This window comes from Tyto alba, unplaced genomic scaffold, assembly GCF_018691265.1.
Source record: "Tyto alba isolate M040663 unplaced genomic scaffold, T.alba_DEE_v4.0 Super-Scaffold_1, whole genome shotgun sequence".
In the NCBI taxonomy this organism is placed as follows: domain Eukaryota; kingdom Metazoa; phylum Chordata; class Aves; order Strigiformes; family Tytonidae; genus Tyto; species Tyto alba.
Window position 1 is genome coordinate 41680893 of NW_024881261.1, and position 19465 is coordinate 41700357.

At 39.5% G+C, this 19465-nt stretch overlaps 2 protein-coding genes across 6 annotated transcripts in view; one reads left to right on the forward strand and one right to left on the reverse strand.

The window, feature by feature from the left end:
* DNAJC9 (DnaJ heat shock protein family (Hsp40) member C9) overlaps positions 1–19465 on the forward strand; it is a 22488-nt gene continuing 3023 nt past the window's right edge. The window contains exons 1-5 of one of the 2 annotated variants that reach the window (XM_042789418.1): positions 1–205; positions 289–429; positions 654–908; positions 1689–1772; positions 2549–2693. In XM_042789418.1, coding sequence (XP_042645352.1) covers positions 26–205; positions 289–429; positions 654–908; positions 1689–1772; positions 2549–2668 — 780 coding nt within the window. In that variant the 5' untranslated portion in view covers positions 1–25 and the 3' untranslated portion in view covers positions 2669–2693. Of the gene's footprint in view, positions 206–288; positions 430–653; positions 909–1688; positions 1773–2548; positions 3219–19465 lie in introns of those variants that run through there. The other variant, XM_042789347.1, reaches the window with a different exon arrangement.
* Positions 1837–19465, reverse strand: part of FAM149B1 (family with sequence similarity 149 member B1) — an 18085-nt gene continuing 456 nt past the window's right edge. The window contains exons 2-15 of one of the 4 annotated variants that reach the window (XM_042789188.1): positions 18864–18968; positions 18130–18262; positions 17010–17152; positions 16284–16403; positions 15520–15690; positions 13651–13838; positions 13248–13378; positions 12042–12154; positions 11196–11402; positions 9225–9351; positions 8799–8921; positions 7743–7824; positions 5850–5951; positions 2920–5684 (exon numbers count right to left, since the gene is read on the reverse strand). In XM_042789188.1, the coding sequence (XP_042645122.1) occupies positions 5878–5951; positions 7743–7824; positions 8799–8921; positions 9225–9351; positions 11196–11402; positions 12042–12154; positions 13248–13378; positions 13651–13838; positions 15520–15690; positions 16284–16403; positions 17010–17152; positions 18130–18262; positions 18864–18968 (1717 nt within the window). In that variant the 3' untranslated portion in view covers positions 2920–5684; positions 5850–5877. Of the gene's footprint in view, positions 2116–2919; positions 5952–7742; positions 7825–8798; positions 9133–9224; positions 9352–11195; positions 11403–12041; positions 12155–13247; positions 13379–13650; positions 13839–15519; positions 15691–16283; positions 16404–17009; positions 17153–18129; positions 18263–18863; positions 18969–19465 lie in introns of those variants that run through there. The other 3 variants (XM_042789235.1, XM_033012083.2, XM_042789277.1) reach the window with 3 other exon arrangements.

Consider the following 19465-nt stretch of genomic DNA (forward strand, 5'->3'; position numbering starts at 1 on the left):
GTCTCGCGAGAGGCGGCCGGGCGGGATGGGGCTGCTGGAGGAGTGCGAGGAAGCCTTCGGCTCTGCCGACCTTTACTGCGTCCTGGGAGTCCGCCGGGGGGCCTCGCCGCGGGAGATCCGCCGCGGCTACCACCGCGCCTCGCTCCGCGTCCACCCTGACCGCGCCGAGCCCCACGCCAAGGAGGAGGCGACGCGGCGGTTCCAGGTGAGTGAGGCTGCCGGCCGCCCCGCTGCTGCCGGCCGCCCCGCTGCTGCCGGCCTGACCGGCCGGCCCCTCTGTGCCCGCAGATCCTGGGCAAGGCCTACGCCGTCCTCAGCGACGCGGAGCAGCGCGCCCTGTACGATGAGCAGGGCACGGTGGACGAGGAGGGCGAGGTGCTGAGGGGCGAGCGGGACTGGCGGGAGTACTGGCGGCTGCTCTTCAAGAAGGTAAGAGCTGGGCCGGGCACCGCAGGGCTCGCCTGGGCGGGGGCAGGCCCTGCGGGAAGTGGGGAGCTCCCTGCTTCGGGCCTGTGGCCGTGTCTCCCTGGCGAGCTCCGGGTAGAGCATGTGGCTTCTCTTTTTGTTTTGGTTTGGTTTGTTTTGTTTAACGCTGTCTCTGAAATCCATCTGGTGAATAAATCATGTAACTCCATGTCACTGCTTTGCTTCAGATCACAGTGAAAGATATTGAAGACTTTGAAAAGAGCTATAAAGATTCGGATGAAGAGCTAGCTGATATTAAAGCAGCATATGTGGAATTTGAGGGTGACATGGATAGAATAATGGAGTCTGTGTTGTGCGTGGACTACACAGATGAACCAAGAATACGGAAAATCATAGAAAAAGCCATTGACTCTGGAGAAGTCCCAGTCTACAAAGGTTTTGTGAGAGAGTCTAAGCAGAAAAGGATTGCGAGAAAAAGGCGGGTAGGTTATATCAATCCAGGACCAAAGGGAAGCATTTTTTTTATGATAAGATTTTAATCTTGTTAGAAATAAATGGAACTGTTCTTGAGGAAAATGTTTGCCACAGGATTTCTGGGTTACAGATCATGCTCCATGTCTTTGAATTTCACATTTGGACACCTGTGTTCTCCACCCTTCCCCCGCCCCCCCAAATTGTTGTGAAAGGCTTTTGAGCTGTGATAGGCTGCTGCCAATCTTTATTCTTTTGTTTTATTATTAATTCTTTATTTTATTATTATACACAATGGCTTATTACAGTTTAGCATGTCCCTGCACTTATCTACACAGCTATGAGTTGCTGGAGTTCAGTGTATGTGGTAGAAATACGTTATGCTCGCCTTCTGGCGAGTGTGAAATAACATTCTGGACTAAATGGACCTCTTCTTCAACATGGGGTTTTTTGAACACTTTGTAGATGTTACATGCACATCGCAGTAACCGTTCTCTAAGTTAAAGAAAATGTAATAGTTGCCAAGACAAAAAAAGTGTGGGTGGGGGGAACAGGGATAGGCATAGACATCACATTCAGCATTGTGAAACAACAAAAAACTGTCCCGCTCTACTAAAGCCATAGTGGTCTTTTTTTCACCAGTTTGTCATCTCTGGCCAAATTTGGAAACAATTTGTGTTTCCTTGCAGCTAGTTGTATACAGATTAAAAAAAAAAAAGTTTCATAACTGTTATAAGACTTTGTCAAATAACTTGCAAAATACTTGTTAAAAAACTAGTTTGCTATTTTAGGCAGAAAAAGAAGCTAGAGAGGCAGAAGAGACTAAAGCTGAACTGGGACTTGGTGGAGAAGAGGATTTGAAAGCGCTGATTCAAGTAAGGCTTTTTCTATCTGCTGAAGAGAAGTATGTTACTGGCCTATAATTCTGTTCTCCCTGAGCCTCTTTGTAGTTTGGATCCTTGCAACTTGAGAGTTCTGAGGTTAAAACCTGACCTTAATGTTAGCTACCTATGTACTTAATAGTCAGTGTGGTATGGATTTATTGCCTGCATCTTTTGAAAATTAACAAAGTTATTCAAATATCCTTATGGCATACACAATCAAAATATTTAACTTCTAGTTTTAAGTAGGTAGACAGGGAGTATTAATGATTCTTTCTCTGAGGGATTCCATCAGGATGTAGAAGCTGATATGTCTTACTGTTTTGTATCTTGAGGGCTGAGGAAAGAAACATACTGTTTACATTCTGCTTTTTGGAATGTTTTCTGTTCCTCATCATTCAGTGGGCTTCCTAGAATGTTCATGCTTAATCATTCCTCAAACTGTAGTGGAGTTTTGGGTCTAAACTTAGAAATTGATTTGCTTTTCCTAGGCTTATGATGTTGGGAATTTTTATAGCCACTTAATGTCTGTCTCGATACTTCAGGAGAAGTTAGGTATAGAGCCTAGAGTACACAAGTAGAATTTTGCTTGATGGTACTATACTTTGTATTGTATTATATTTGTATTTTATTATATTGCTTGCATTCCCTGTTTAATATATTCCAATATTTTATGTAGCTGTCATACTGTCAACTTCAACAGAATAATCTGTACTAGGAAGTAGTAAAAGTTTTGGGTCAGTTTTCTTTTTTAATTTCCTCTCCCTCAGAGCAGAAATAAAGATCGAAAAAAGGAAATGAATGACTTCTTGGCCCAACTGGAAGCAAAATATGGGAAAAATGCTAAAAAAGGAGGAAAGAAGACTGCAGCCAAGAAAAGAAAGAAATAAAGAACTGTGTAGGCTGAGATACCAGGTATCATTTTGTATGGGATCACATGGATTTGGGAGAATTTCAGAGTTTTTCTGGGCTGCTGTTTCAGAGTGTGTGCATCAGTTTGCTGTGACTGGGAGGTATGATACAGAATGCATCATGAACAAGACAAAGCATTCTGGTGCTGCTCTTTAAAAATCCTTTGGGTGCTCTTTGGTTAAGATCAAACAGATTCCTGAGTAAAAGTTGTTACAGTAAGGAAGCGGTGTGAGGTTTGGGACCATGGTGTGTTTATTAAACTTCTTTGGAAGCAGCTTCCTTCCAAACACCTAATGGATATTGGTACAGTTGATGGCAAAACGGTGTAACCCCTCACCTTTGAGAGTCTTCAGTGCCAATTCCTGCAGTTTCTGAGTTGGAAACCTTATCTTTTTGCTATTCACGTTTCTTATGTAACAAACCTTCTGCTGTTTTTTAAAGGTCTTTGAACTTCAGCACAACAGGTATTTTCAGTGGTTTTATAAAGATACTTTGGAATATTGCAGATTTAATAAAGTTTTCATAGAATTTTGTGCTAAGTTGCTTCCCCACCCCTCTCTACCTTTTCTATGTAGCTGTTCAAAACAAACTGATTGTGTCGACTCTTCTGACTGATTTAAGTCAAGTAAATACTACACACTTGTATAGCAGCTGTAACTATGGCTACATTGTTAGCTGTGATGTCAGTGCTGGTGATGCCATGTTCCATGAAAGGGCCAGCTCGTGTTTGGCCTTGGATTGCCTGTGGCAGATGCCTCAGGAAGAAGACTGCAGCATGTATGTCACTGTAGGAATCCTCTGACACACTGAGGTGAGGCAATAGTTGAAAAATCCACAGGAGAGAGTCAGTTCTGTGCATTTCTAGGGTTTGTGGTGTCCCGTGACAAGGAGTTCCAAAGCTCAGAAATGCATTGCTTGTTATTTCAACAGCATCAGAGTCAAGTCTGCTGTAGGGTGGTAGCGATTAGCTACTTCACTATATTTGTCAACCCTTCTGTTATTTCAGAAGTGAATTCCCTAAGTAGGATCTGCAAATACTTCAAGGGTTTCTGCTTCAGCTGTTTTTAAACCACCTGACAGTGTGTGGGGGTATGAATTTGAAGGGTAATTAACTAGTTTTCAACTCTGTCTCAAAGGGATGAGGCTGGCTTTATTTTGTGGATCATTTTTCAGAGGCTTATGAGCGACAAGGGGAACACTTCCATTTGAGCTGAAAGTCCTCACTGCTTCAGTGATAGCATTCAGGAGCTGGCTATTTAATAGAGCTTCCCAGGGGGAAGCTAGAGGTAGATGGTAACTATTCCTTTACGCGGCTTCTTTCAAAACTTATCCTGATTCTGAGAGTACAGCATATCTCTATGTTGCACAACACGTGGACCTGAATGTTACTTTTACTGTACAAAAGAGATACCTACCAGCCCAGAAGTCTCGTGTCAACCATTTGTACAGAAACCAAAAATTACCTTATGATGAGACTGCTTTCACTTTTTTAACACACTGACTCCTCTTAGCTATAAAATATTACATTACATTACTAGAAGTCTATTCAAGTTTATTTGTATATTTTTGTAACTCTTATGCACTAGGGCTACAGAACACTAACTTGCTCCCTGAGGAATGGCACCGGTATAGAGGGGATGCTTATCTCCAGTGAGCTTGATGTAACTAAATGCCACACTGTACAATGTTCCAGTAGTGTCAGCTGTTAAAAGAAATTGTATTTTGAAAGGGTTTAGTGAACAGAGGCCTCTCTTTAGCATCAATTTGCCTCTATGCAAACCCAAGAGATTTCAACTGAGACCAGAGCTTTTTTTTTTTTTCACCCCACTAGAAATGCAAAGGAAAGCTAATTTAGTTACATTTGCACAGTTCTGCTTTGCTTTCTTTTCCCTTCTTTTTGAGTAAAGCATGCTTGGATCAACTGGACTCAATAACTTCAATATTGATTAAAAATTATTAGCTGTTCTGCAGGTACCACTAACATTCGATAGATTACATGACAGACTGGGATAGTAGGAGCTACTTCCTAAAGAATACTGACTAGTTTTTTTCATTATGAATTGTAATTTAGAAAACATTAATAAGGGAAATTTAGAAAGAAAGTGCTTTTTAATTGGACTATGAAGGAAAAACTGTTTTCATGCAGTGTCCTTATTTTGTTAAAACACATGAAGTGGTTATCCTCACCTCGTCTGTACGCTTATTTGTCATCTGGAGTTTACTGTTTGGGAGTAAGACCTTCAGCTAATCACTTAGAAGCATGTATTTCATGTTTTTGTCTAATTTGGAGCCACAAGGCCAACTGCAGCAAATACCACTGATACATCTGTCCCAGTGCAGAACCCATCTACTAACAACGTCGTTGCATCTGTGGGTTTGGAGCCTCAGGGCAGAGCGCAGAAATCTTTGGTAATTGCAGGCATTTTTAGAAAGGGAGACTGACCTATTTTGCAAAATTACCATGAAATATCCCGCCAGGAAGACAATGTACTTTCTTTGAATACTGTCTGGAACTACTTGCAGTAAGAGTCCCTTCTGCCTCTTCCACCTTCAGTCAGTGAGGAAGAGGTCCAAGTATGTAACACAGGAAGAGTCACTAGTGTGCTACCCTTAAAGTCATCAGTTCTGCTCAGCTGGCTTGCTACCTTATTTTTATACAACTGCGTTGATATCTGCTGCAGTTATTACAGGATTCATAACTTGTCTGAGTTGTAGAAGCAGCAACGTGTAGTGCTTGCTTTTGATAGTATAATGTTGCTTTAGACATATAAATACAGCTTTTAACATTGAAATTACTGCTGTTATGGAAAATCTTTCATCTTCTGTAGAGCTAACAGAAAAACTGGCAGATCCTGCAGTACTTGCCTGTAACAAGATGAACAGGTCATAAGCCAGTAATGGGAAAACAACAGTGGCTGAGTGTGTTGTCTGGATTTTCTAGGAGTTAGGCTTTACTGCCCACTGGAGTGCATTTACCCTTCCACTGGAGTATAACTACTTCTACTGGTAGCAAATGGAATGTTTTAAGTATACCCCTTCTAATCTTTGGCAACTGCTTCTTAGATTGATAAATAACTATTCATAAGGATGGGTGTTTGAAGACTCTGCTGTAAACAATGTTGACGTTGCTGAGAATGAGAGCTGGTGCATGACTCTGGCCATGGATGGACACTTCTTCATGGCACGTTTAGAACCCCTGTTTGCTTTTTGTGACTGATCCACCTCGACTGTGGGCTTTCAAAGAACCATGCAGCTGAAGACCTAATAAACAGAGATCATGTACAACTTCAGGACTTTTGAAAGGTATTAAAACTAAGTACCAAATACATCTCCTTTAGCTTAAAACTAAATTGCTTTTCTTTGCTGGTGTTTTTTTTTTTTTGTTTTTTTTTTTTATTCTAATAACAACTGTGTTACGTATGACTTATGCAAGTTTGAGACAAGTGCCTGGCCATCCAAAAGGGGCAAATTTTATGCTTTCACAGTTGCTGCATTGCAGGCAACTACTGTATTCCTTGATATTTCATGAAGTGTTCAAGTCTACAAAGTTCTTCTGGTGATTTCAATTTTTTTTTTGTTAATACATCCGTCAAAACTCAGCTTGCATTTAAAGATACTGGGGTTGGATTTTTGGGGGCGGGGGAGGGAGCAGATTTCAGTAGGAACCATTCCTGTCTTGCTTAAAAACCAGTTACTTCAGTTTAGTGCCTTTCAGTTGCCTCTTGTACCACTTGTAAGTGGTAGGAGGCCGCTCAGCTACTCAACAAGCTAAAAGACCCCTCCTGTCCTCTGACAGTCAACCATGTACTTGCTACCTTAACCCTTGCAGCTTCCATTAACTTTTGCAGCTTCACTCCTATCTTGTTAGTGTATTTTTATGTGGGAAATGCTGACAACTCCATAAGGAGTCCCAAACCACTGTGATGAAATGAATCCAGCGTCATTTGTCTTGACGGAGCTAGTTTTCAGAACGTGCACCTAATCCCCTGCTCTCCGTGCCACCCTTTCCAGGTGGAGGTGATACTTGGCATCAAAACAAAGTTAGCAGGGAATGCTTAAAAAAAAGCTGTTCCAGGGCACAAAAGTTAACTTTTTCTCTCCTGTAGTCTCTGAACAAACTCCCTTTCACCTGACTAGACTAGAGCTTGTGTGTGCCATGAGGTAAAAAACCTAAATCTCTGCTGGTAAAGTTGAAAGAAGTAAGGTTCATTGGTTGACTGTAACACTGGTGTACATGCATGCAACTAGTCTTGTAGCATCCTACTATTAAAAAAGAACCTCAACCCTGGTTGTGACAGTGTAGCTATTCTGAAGCACATATGATGAGTATTTTCAAAGTGTATTAACCATAAACAATTTAAAGAGATGACTTTGCAGTGAAGGAAGGGAAGCTGGAAGGAACAATATGCACTACATTCAGAAAAAAAATGCCTTCCTGCTGCATTGGTCCTTTGATCAATTAAAAATAAGTTTTAGATGAGATTCATTTTAGGTTATGCTAGGTAACTCCATAAAGTTTATCCAATTGTTACAAATTAAACACTACAAGCATATTTTGATTTCAGAGTGTGCATGTGAATTGTACCGGTACAGTTACTGGCTTTTAAAACATACTTTGAGTTGACTTCGTCCAATTCTCAGATTTAGTACAAGCTCTTCCAGATACAATACAAGTAAATTTCTTTTGGACATAATGCAAGTTCTTTTAGTTGTATAGCCACACAGAAGAAAAATCCTTGGATCAAAAGTAGTTGTCGCTAGTCCCTGTTTAAATTGGCAACTTCTGCTCTTAACTTTGACATGAGAGGCAGGGAAGCTATTACATTAAGCTTACTTGGATAATTTAAAATATTAGGTAGTAATAAAGAGAAACCAACTACCCTACCCAAACATACTCTATATGCAAGTATAAAACTTGTATAATGGAAAATTTAAAATATGAGATAAAAGGTTGAGAAACCTCAGTGTAATTACCTATGTAGGAAATGTATCCTTGGCTCAGAAGCCTACCTTTTGCTTACTCTTACTACATTCTATGACTGATGAGCATACCTGAACCTGTTGATCCTCTGCTTGTCCAAGATTGATTACTATAATCAATAACAGTGCAAGAACGGCGGTGCTGTGGATCTGGCTGAAAAGACAGTTCAAGTTATCTTTGCACAAAAAATTCTAAGCATCAAGCTTATATAATACAAACTACTTAAACATACTTATTTCCTAATTTGTAAGATGTTGTAAAGCTTGAAGTAGAGCTCTTACAAGTTCAAGGAGGGTTAAATCAACCTAACGTTCAACTCCTAGAGAGCAGAAAATACAGTTCTATAACACTTTTACTCAGAATGATCACTGAGCCAGTTAAAGGCATTCTCAGCGCTTCTGGAAATTGTTCTGTTTCAGATTTTAAAAAGCTTGTATACTCAACTGCTCAGTCAAGGATGTTGAAATTACACAGAGAAACCAAACCAACAGCTATTTAAAAACTATTGATAAAATTACAGCTTTTAAAGCTTAGATAAAAATACTTTGGTAGATAGGACAAGATAGCAGTAGGGTAGATGTTTCAGTAAATAAAACCAAGAGCATTTGATACTGAAGCAGCCTGGGCATTAATAGCACAGCAAACTTGTGGAAGAAAGCAGTGAAGACTATCCCACCCTCACGCTCCTGAATACTGCTTCAGGAATGACTTCCCAGTGTCTATTCAAAACTTTAAAGCATCCTCTGCTGCCCCACAGTTCTGAAGCCTTTACAGAAGATGCCAGACTGAATGCTATGCCTTAAGTAACATTTGGCTTTTTCCACAATCATCTCAAACTTGGATTCTTCAAGACAAGTGTAGTACCACCAGCTGCTTACAGGCGGTTAGGAGCTGGCTGGGGGAGTACAGTGAGGTCATTACCTGCGAACAAGTGACTCGTCCTGTTTGCTTTGGCAGTGCCAAACAATGATGTTTCTGTTAACCTGTGAGTATCCCATCAAGTGGCAAACTTAACTCCCTGGCACTGATCACCTCCGACATTTGGTTCTCAAGTAATGTTTACCTACGTTGTCATAGCACCTTATTGAATAACTAAGGGTGGTTTGGTCTCATTTGCCATGCTTTACCAAGAACGTGCTCGTTGTGTTAGGCCTGGAGAAACAATCAGGTAAGAGAAGCCGCTCCCGTAGCTGGTGGGTATCTTCTTGTGTTGTTACGCTGTGAGCTCGACTTGAGTTCCCTCGAGATTTCTGCATTGAAGAGTAAGTTATGACTTTTTCATATTGCAGTAGTACATTTAAAATAATTAGCTTACGATGAAAGCTAATTTTCAAGTTGATCATTCTACATCTACTCGTGGGGAGGAAAAAAATTCTGGCATTAATTGGAAATAAAGCACTTGACTCTGGGTGATGCTAATGGTCAAACTGATGTTTGTGCATCTATTTCAGTTGCTGTCACCTGCAAGGCAACAAACAGACTGGGTTTGGTAATTCGATCAGCAGTGATTATGATTTTTGACTACCCAATAGTAAAACTGTTGTGCCCATTACCATTTGCCTCTGGGATCCCGCAGTGCTCGCGTGCTCTGCCATGGTGGTGGTAGTAATAGGTGGTAGGAGATTATTCCGGCTGAGCAGCAGTGGGGAGGGTGAGGTCAGCTGCTCATGTGCAGTCAGACTGAAATGCATCAATAAGAACAGAAAAAACATGCAGTTTATATGTCTGATGTTGTGTAAGCATACAATAGTGTCAGTTTAGCATTATGTAGACAAACTGTTAAAACTTAAGAGCAACAGTTGTAGAATTTTGCAACAAGATGCTAGTGTTAGGGCTGACTATCGGAGATCAGATTTAAGAGAGTAGTTCTGCAGCGGGTCAAGCTTGGCAGAAATCTTTTTCATCTATTAATGTGAACATCTAGTTTTCATAATGTTCAATATTAAGCATATAGGCAAAGTGAGTTTGAGTATCCCAGCAGAAATCCTGGTAATAGGTGTATATAAAAGCTAGCTGTGGTTAAAATGCACCTCATCCGGTGCATTTTGAAGGAGTGTGCTGTGCAGCTGGTACTGCAGAACAAAGGTGCGTGTACATAAAGGTGTCTTCATGGGCAGTTACCATACAACGGTAGAATCCTGTCTGCCCGTTCCAAGACCCAGCATTATTTTCTATTCTCTGTTCATATACTTTAGGATGAAGTACTGCTTATTGCTAACTTCAGCCTAGCAAATGAAGATAAGCAGTGGGCCTAGAAAACAGCAGTGGGCCATATTTTAAGCAGAGCAATTAAAAAAAAGCTACGTAATACAAATGCATAGTATAGCTCTTATTACAAGTGTCAAATAAAATGTCTGGGGGTAAAACGAGGCTTCTACATTCTCCATATTTTGTTTGAGTATTTGAAGGAACAGATGCAAGATGCTTTTAGAAGTCTTCTAAAGGGAGCTAAACCAAACTGCACAAAGTACAAAATGAATTAAGCATTAATCACAGGAGGAATGTAACAGGATAAGTATCCAATTTTCTAAATATAGCCTTTTCATATGAAAGCCTTCTCACATGAAAGGTGTCTGCATATTATTGTACGTTTGAGAAGTACTAGCAATGATAAAGAGGCCTTAGCTCTATACATGTTCTGGAGTTGACTGAAGGATGTTCTGTAAGAACACGTAAGAAAAGCTTCAAGTTGTAATCAGCATTTTGAAAAAGACTCTTAGTGCTCTCTACATACATTAAAACATATGGTAATAAGGGGGGGATGTTAACAATTGCTACATTGATTGAAGCCTGAGGAAAGGGAACAGAAGCATAAAATACTGGAAGTAGATACATGAGTTGTGAAGGTACAAGGAACAAGTCTGTAACCAGTACCTGATAAAAAAAGTAAGAGGCTGGCTGAGTTTATAGGTAAACTGTAAAACTAAAAGGAAACGGTATCAGTTTACACCACCTGTGGAATACAGAAGTATATTAAACCCTGCATTGTTTCCTAATACCCTGTGGTCCCTGTAAATGACTACATTGTCAGATCATTATTCAAAAGTAGGACACTCTAGATGTAACTGAGAGTTCACCGAGTTCAGTAAGGGTCCTTTGGTCAGTCAGAGAACCCAAGATGAGCACCTTTTTTACAGCCCAGTCTGGGCAAGCACAGCAACAGGCAGTTGGAACTCTAAAAACTGTAGACTTTTAAGTTCATCTTGAAAATAGACTATAGAAAAAGAAAGCTGATGTCAAGCAAGAGATAGTGGTAATTGCTTTGCTTGTACTGGACAGACTGAGGTCTATAGTTTGTGTGCAAAACTACCTCAATATGTATGCAATTCCTTGAATTGCAGCTTGTAGCACTGTAAACATCAGCTTTAGCAAGTTGGCTTTCTCAGGGGAGATTGTGCTTTAATGGGCACTTAATTTCTTTCATCAAATTATTCATGTTTTTTCTGTTCAACCGAATGCTTTTTGTATAAACTGGGTTCTCTAAATGTGGTAACTTGCAGTGAGAAACTAGTTTTGAAACATACAGTCGAGTTCCCCTGAAGACATCATCCACAGACCCTGGGGTTGCAGTACAAGAGTAGCTTGTGTTGATGGGATGCCAGGTACGTGGTGGTGGGTTTCGTCTCCTCGTGGAACATGACAGGGATGACGTGCTGAGCTCTAGCAGCTGATCTGGCCACCCTCTTGTAGACAGGATGGAACTGGAGCCTGGCCGTTTGTCATCCAGGTCCCTAACAACAGAATTACAAAACCAGAAGAGATATGGTCAACGTGACTGATAACTACCCTGCTACCAAAGTACTCATCTACATGTGACTTTAATAATATTATGTGTGGATAGAGATGCTGTGTTTTCAGTTTTTTTATGTAACTATATAAAGTAATTTTCAACCAATTTAGAAAATAATAGGGGAGGGAAAAGAAACAAGAAGCCTATCTTTATTTTTTTAACTGAACTATGAACTTTCTAGTATAAAAGTTAATCATGGCACAGTTTAAAAAAACCCCATACTGTAACCACCAGTTTTCTCACCCATAGCCTAGATCTAACACAAGTCCACTTCTAGGAACTGAGCAAATCAGTTTCTCCATCCCATTCTGAGCTTCATCTCTTTTCAGGAGGTCAGTTAGTGCCAACAGTAATGCCACAGCTGCTCACTAACCGCTAACTAACACTAACCAAACCAGCAGCAAACAAACAGAAAACCTGTACTAGAAGTATACTGTTTCATAGAGGACAAGTAATCAGGCAGGAAAATAATTGAGAATTGCTTTTCTCTAGTGTAGAAAGTTATCTCACAATGTTTTGGGTTGAATCCCTCTCAGTGTGCGAGTGTTCTACTTTACAATAGATGATCTATAGTCCTTACAGTGTTTTCTCCATTACAGGCAGATTCCTTTGCTGTAGCTGGATCCCATGTATCACCATCAAGCCATTTAGATTACGTTGAGAGCTACCACTCGACCCTTGAGAGAGATTTACCTGAAATTTTAAAAAATAACTACGTAAATTACTGTTTGGCAGACACACACACACATATTTACAGATTTTTTTCCTTGTAAACAATTTTGGAGGAAAGAAATTAATTTCTTCCAGGACATCCAGATATATACTCAGTTATATTATTTCTCCCTCTAAGACAGGCATCTTAGCATTCCATTTTTATTGGAAATGGTAGTGCTTAGAAAATGTATCCTACCATGCTGTGTCATACTTAATATTTTCCAACTGAGCTTCCCATTTGCATGACAGGATCTTCCAACAATGGCTGTAATCAGAAGCTTTACAAAACTGATTTTCAGTGTATGTTGATATTTTATGTTGAGAACAGAACTGCAAACTCCTTTCCTGGAACACAGACTGATCTGGAAAAACAGTAAATTCCACCCCCCATACCGACAGCAAATAGAAAATACTAGAGCTTTAATCTCTCCAGCATACATACTTGAGGTGTTTTTCTTTTTTTTTTTTGCTTTTGCGACCACATCTGGTGTTTGGGCACTACACATACAGTAAGGGGAATATGAGGAAGAGGCATGGGTAGAAATAAAGGAGAAAAATAAAAAGGAGGAGGAAAGAGTTGAATTAAATTGGAATAAACAAGTAACACTTTGGTGCTCACCACTCTAGGAGCAGATCACCTAAAGCAGATTATAAAGTCGAAGTCAGTGTCTGAGAAAAAACCCTGTTTTACAACTGCACTGAGATTTGTCCCCTATTGCTTGATGAATTAGCTATAGGTAAGCTAGTAAGAGTAGGATCTCACACATGCAATCCTCGACTTCACAATTTAGTTCAAGCATTACTGAAATGTAGAAAGAACTACATCATTAATGAACAGCCACCACATGGTTCTCCAATACTTATATAAAATAAGTTTTAAAGAGAGAAGTAGGAATTAAAACTTGCAGCTGGGGAAGAACAGAACTTAAGTGTCAGAAAGGACAGTCAGCTTTCACACAAAATCAAAGCTAGTTATGTATCTAAGCAGTCCCCTGACGTACTTGAATCTGTTTGCTTAGGTAGCGCTGCATCGATTTGTCCCTGCACAAACCAGCTGGCTAAAAATACTTACCAGATTTGATGTCACTGAGGGCATTTTAGTTTGGGGCACACGAGGTAACAACACTGGCAGAGGATCAAACTGCAAAGGGCTTCCAGCATCTGCTCTGATTGTTTCTACCGTTATGATATTTTTCTCATCATCTATGCAAAGCAACAGAGAATTCCTGTAAATACAGACTACTGGCATTGCTAGTTGTGGACAGTGCTATGAATCCATATTTTTTTAAAGACAGTCTTAGATGCTAAGCTCTATTAAATCTTTTGAAGGCATGTCTCACGCTGTTAGCAAAAGAAACTTTTTTTTTTTCCCCCTGAAGAGATTATTCCCAAATACATCTCTCTCTCATTGCATCCTTGCAAAACTGAGTAACTGAAATCCCCTTTTGAATCTTCAGTTTAAGTGTCATCCTTACCCGAGGCTGACCCTTCCCACTGTCTGCAGATTAATTCTTCCATGCAGCCTATGACTTCACTCCACACATCATCAAACACAAATGTGAGCACAGAATCCTTCATGCAGGAATACGGAGAGATAGGAGGAAACCCCAATTTCCATCTACCACAGGACAGTCCCATTTTTCTTTCATGCAACTCCTCCTCCCTGTAAAAATGTAAGCATTACCTGTACCATAAAGATGATTTCTTTGTCTCTTACATTTTGTTGCACTTATTTAATAGGATTAAACCATCAGCTAAGGCTGCATTTCTGTTCTGTTTACTCTTAAACTGAAATAGGTCAAGGCAGCTGGCCAAATAGCTTGAAGACGTTTTTGTACTTATCACACAATATTATTTTCTGAGAGCTGATAGTTTAATAAACAGCAATATCAAATAACAGTCTAATACTGAAAGAAGTAAGCTTCTGTACGTTGGGCACTTGAACTTGTATTTCTTCCAGAATCTACCACTGACCTAAATGAGAACTGACCGAAACAATCACCTTATTACTGCATATCTTAGTTTCCCCATACAGAATGACTATAAATGACACTTCATGAATAACAAATAGTTTACCAAGGAGATCAAAGTTCCATTTAAAAATAAATATTAAAAGTTACAGTGATATTTGTTCATCACATTGTTAGGCTCCGTATCTAATGTCACTACAGAATTCTGAAGATGAGAAAGAGGAATGTAACTACTCGTGCCTGTTTAATGCTTCTCTCAGCCTGCTGCTCTAACAGCCAGGAGGTGTTCAGCGCACAGGCTTAATTCAGTTTTAGGCAATTAGATATAACCAATGAGAGGGGCGAAGAACCATAATTCACAGCAGCAAGTGGCCTTTGCTGCAGACTCTCCCACAAAGCAAGAGGTATTCTGAAGTGTGAAACCTGGAAGACAACTGCTCAAAAAAGTTTGCATTCATCTACCAAAAGGAACTTTATAGAAGAGAGAAAATCATACTGATGCAAGCACATTTAGTAGGGCGTTTGTATCTGCTCCCTGAATTAGTACTTAACGTCAAAAAGCTACAAACCTTGAAAAAGAAAAAAAGGAGACACCACTGGAAAAAGCTGTAATACTTCTACCATTTTATAGAGACAGCAATATTGTTTGCTGCAGCAATGTCTCTCTGGTCTGGTCAAAGCAAGCCACCTACCAATTTGAATCTCGTGGTCCATGCAGCTAAGTGGATGCACATTTATTAAAACCAGTTAAGTAGTTAGCAACTGACAGTACCATCCAGAGTCCTTATCCAGGCCATATGTTCATATAGTTGGGTTGAATAAAATAAAGCAAAAAGAATCCTCTTTATGCCACCCTTAATACTTTCTTCTTAAAATAAAAACAACAGTAATTATTTCTTGGCAAGAATCAAATCCAATCTAACTCTTAAATTACCACTGAAAATCTGGAAAGGTACAATTCCACTCACAATGCCAGTAACAAAACCAAAGCAGCCCTCTGCTAGTGCATAACAAACAACACTGAATTTGACTTCCTATAAAAAATAAACAGCATTTAAACAAGTTTTCTTAAATATGCCAATACATAGCAGGCTCTTGGTTATGATGGAAGTAACTATTTAAGCCAGGCACAAAAACGGCTAGTGTGAAAAATTAACAGAAAAAAATGTAGCAAAATTGTTCTAGGAAATGGACTGGAAGAATTTCCAGTGCTCTAGCAACCTCAGGCTTTTAAAAGTTCCCTAGAGGAAAGATATTTTAAAAATAAATAAATAAAATACTTCATTGACTAACATCAAAACCAAATATATGTATCTTCACAGCAGAAATTCCAGGACAGTGGTCCTACTCGCTATCTTAATATTCAATACCTACACATCTCTGCGGTCAAATGCTAAATATTCCTCCATTATGCCTTCAGAGACAATTACTCCATCTTCACCTTCTTCACTCTCTGGAGAACATGCAGTCGGAGACTTGGAATGGTCAGCCTTTTTGTGAATGGGAGTAACAGAAAGAGGTACCTTCTTGCCAAAAACACTAAATCTGAACAGGCAACAGTTTTCAAAAAAAAGCAGAAATGAAAGTTGTTATTCCACTTCAAACAGCAGCATTTGGTGAACTGACAGACAACACAGTAGTTAAGGCCAAGCAGTAGGGAGGCCAACAAATTATACATTACATACTCTTTTGGTTTGGATATTTTAAATTCTTGCTAAGGAACTTGAAACTTCAGAAAAAAATTCAAAGCTAATTAAAAAACATTCTAAAACATTAACTAATAAAAGTAGTACTAATGTGTTTTGTAGTTTTGAAGTTCTATACAAATTGAATAGATGATTAACAATAAAACCAGCTACAATACATACATATTCTTAAGAAGTCAGCAGCAGCCGACTTAAGGTGTTTCTATTTACTGACCAGTTTACTGTAGTTAGCAACAAGCTCAATTACATAGTCTTGCTATGCTGAATGTACTACTTTTAATTAAAAAGAAAAAAAAAAATGTGCTCTATTCAAAACTCAGCCTAACAGAAAGGAGTTAGGCTTCACATTTTAGGAAGGCTGTCACTGCGTTTCACCGAGGACAAAATTCCCTTCCCACCTTGTTACGGTCTGGGATAACCACTGGTACTTACTCATCAGAATCTTTTTCTCGTGTTGAACTTACATCTGAGGAACCTAAACTGCCAGAAGGTGAACTTGCATACCATCCGTATCCTTCATCTGTGGGGATCACTATCTGCTTCCCCACAACCCTGCCATGGCAAAAGCAAAGGATAAATAAATCAGAAACGCTGAAAGCAAGATTACTGAAGTGTGTAAGAACACACAGCAGCAAATCCTAAAATTTCTATTGGAAAGCTATGCGGTTTTCTTGGTGATAGTTAAATGTGGTTATTGCTTTGAGTCAGGTATATACATTAAGAAAATTTTGCTTGGTTTTTTATACTCTGCTAATTGTAAGACTTTTAAATATGGACGAAACTGTTCAAGTACACATAATGAAGATTTAAGTCTCCAGATAGCCGTAAGGACTGCTGAACTAGGGTAGGAGGATTTTTAAATTATTTTAAGCACCTGGCTTTCAGGTCTACCATACATCTTTTCTAAGAATTGTGCTATGTTAAGGCCAAGTCAGTTGCAAATAGCAGTAATCCTCTGGCAGGGAACCAAATGTGAGGCAGCGGCAGGTTTATTAATGGCAATGGCAGGCGAACTACCAGAGTGATCTTTTTACCTCTCTCTACTACATAATTGCATAAAACCACCCTGCTATTAATGTTGTTTTAAAAGCAACTGTTTCCATCCCTACCATTTTATAACTCCGTGATGGTACTAGCATTAGTCTACAAATAAAATACCTGAGATGAGGAAAGTTGGATGTCCACTGGTGACATTCTTCCCGCAGTCCCTCAATGTGTACATTCTCTTTCCGCTCATAGAGAAGCTCATCAATTTGTCTGAACATTTGCTGAACTTGTTGTGTGGCAGCTTTATCAAATTCCTAGAAAGGGAAGTTATCCTATAAATACCTAGTGAATAGGATTTGGAGGAGTTTTTTGATTGTATTTTTTTATAATTGAAAAAGACAACTATTTGATTAAAGCTTAAGCAGGACTGATTTAAACAGTTCTATTTCTTTTGCATAGAAAGACATTAACTTTAAATAATTTCCCCCCAGAGATGTTGCAGACTGCTGTTAAGACTGATGGTAGCTACATAAAAAGCTCACATCGACACAATAGGGAAACTATTAAAACCTTCTGAAGTATCTGTATTATTATATTAAGTTAAAGACATAGTAATTTACATAAAAGAAATCAGAACAGGAAGGATAAAATTCAGTGACATTTTAATGAAATGGAAAATTAGTGGCTTGCAGTGTCCACAGACAACAGCAAAACAAAAACCAATGCAGACCGGTGTGAAACACTGAAAGCGAAGGATGTTCAAGACCTTTGTTACATGTTCTCGTGTAGCTAGAAAATGGGGTCGTTTCCATCTCACCTCGCAGAAAGCAATAGCACACTTTCTTGTGGTAGATGTGGAATAAACCAAACATTTCTAAATTATAATAATATTTTAGGGGCTTACTGTATTTCGAGAAAGTACAAGTACATACAAGTAGGCATAAGTTTGATAAACTCACACCAAGTTTCTGAAAGTCATCCACTCACATTTGGGATCCCATAATAACAGCATTTCTTATGTTGTATAGATACACTTATGCATTAAATGTTTTGCATTTCCAGAGTTTTAGATGGAGATGCAGAATATTAATTGAATAATATGAGCCTAATATGTTTTGATCCGAAAGGAAAGATAGGGAAGAGATGAAAAAGTAAGTTCTTTCTGTAATCACTACCATGATTTACTGACAGATCCAATCCTCATTTTTATCTTGCAATGTATTTGCAATGGTATTTCAAAGGTCTTTCTACCCACTACTACACTTGGCTTGGATGACTACGTTCTACTCACATCATAGCCCCAGGAGAAGACTGAGCTGTCTTCAGTGGAGGTGTCGGCGTAACTCTCACTAGCAGACCGTGAATTTCCATGATCAGCTGGCACAACAGAAAGGTAATCTGGTCCCTTCCAGATTTTGGACTCCCTGAAATGCACGTGTTGAGGAAAAAAAGGAAGACAAAAACCCCCCAGTAACAGACAATGACAAATGAAGTAGGGAAGTACACTTTTCTTTCTGTACAAAAAAAAAAAAAAAAATCACAGATATATCAGAATAGGTCTTAGCAATGATAAAGGTTTTCACAGGGCAAATATCTACTTCCGAGGCATTTAAGCAGAAGCCATAGTACACAAGCAATTATAACAACTGTAACTCATAACAATCTCAATGACATAGGAAGTCCAGAGGTCAAGCAAAACATAGATTTTTTAAAAAATTATCTCAGTTAAGCTGCAGTCTATTTCTAGTCCCCGGCCTATACCACTCAGGAACTATTTTTGTCCTTTCTCCTCTTGTTTCTGCCATAAAATTAGACGACCTGGGCTATTTGTGAGCTGGGAACAGAACATAGCTACACACTTTTTATTATTTCCAAAATAGGAAGGACATGTTCTGAAATGACAGAGAGCTAAGGTAAAGCCTAAGCCTACCAACTTTATTACTGCTGTAAAGATAACTCAAGGCAAAGGTGCCTGGTTTTGCCATTGTCTCCAGACAAAGACTCACGTTATGTTATGACAAGTACCTTGAGATCTTGCCTTCCTTTTCGGCCGTGGGTTCGGCTGGGCACACCTCAGCCCCTGGTTCCGGTGGTGGGTGATGCCGCAAGGCACGTTTTGGAAATCCTTGTCTAAACAAGACATGGAACTTGACATCACTTACAAGAATAAAAATCTACAGAGTTCCCAAGTTCCCAATTCCAAGGAAAATAAACCATCGCACCATGGCCGTCGGGCACGTCCACGTGGTGCGGCGCCCGGTCTGGCAAAAAAATGGAAAGTGCTGCACAATACATCCTGTCTGAGCTGCTGATCACTGGCCATTGAGAATTTCTCACAAAAGCTTTAGAATTGTGGTATCAAAACTAACTCCAAGCTAAACATGGAGTTAAAGGTCTCCGCTTAGAAATCGGTATCTTCCTCTAAACTTCAAATGTTGTTGGGAATTGGACTACAGCGCTCTAAAAGCAGATACAACGTCATTATCCCTGTAGGAGACATGATCAAAGAGAACAAGAGTAGCCACCAAACTGTGCACAGGCAAGTTAGGAGAAATAGCATTTGCTCGTTTTTTGTTTTGTCACAGTTCAGACGTCTAGGAAAGAGGATGGTGAAAAGTCATAGTATT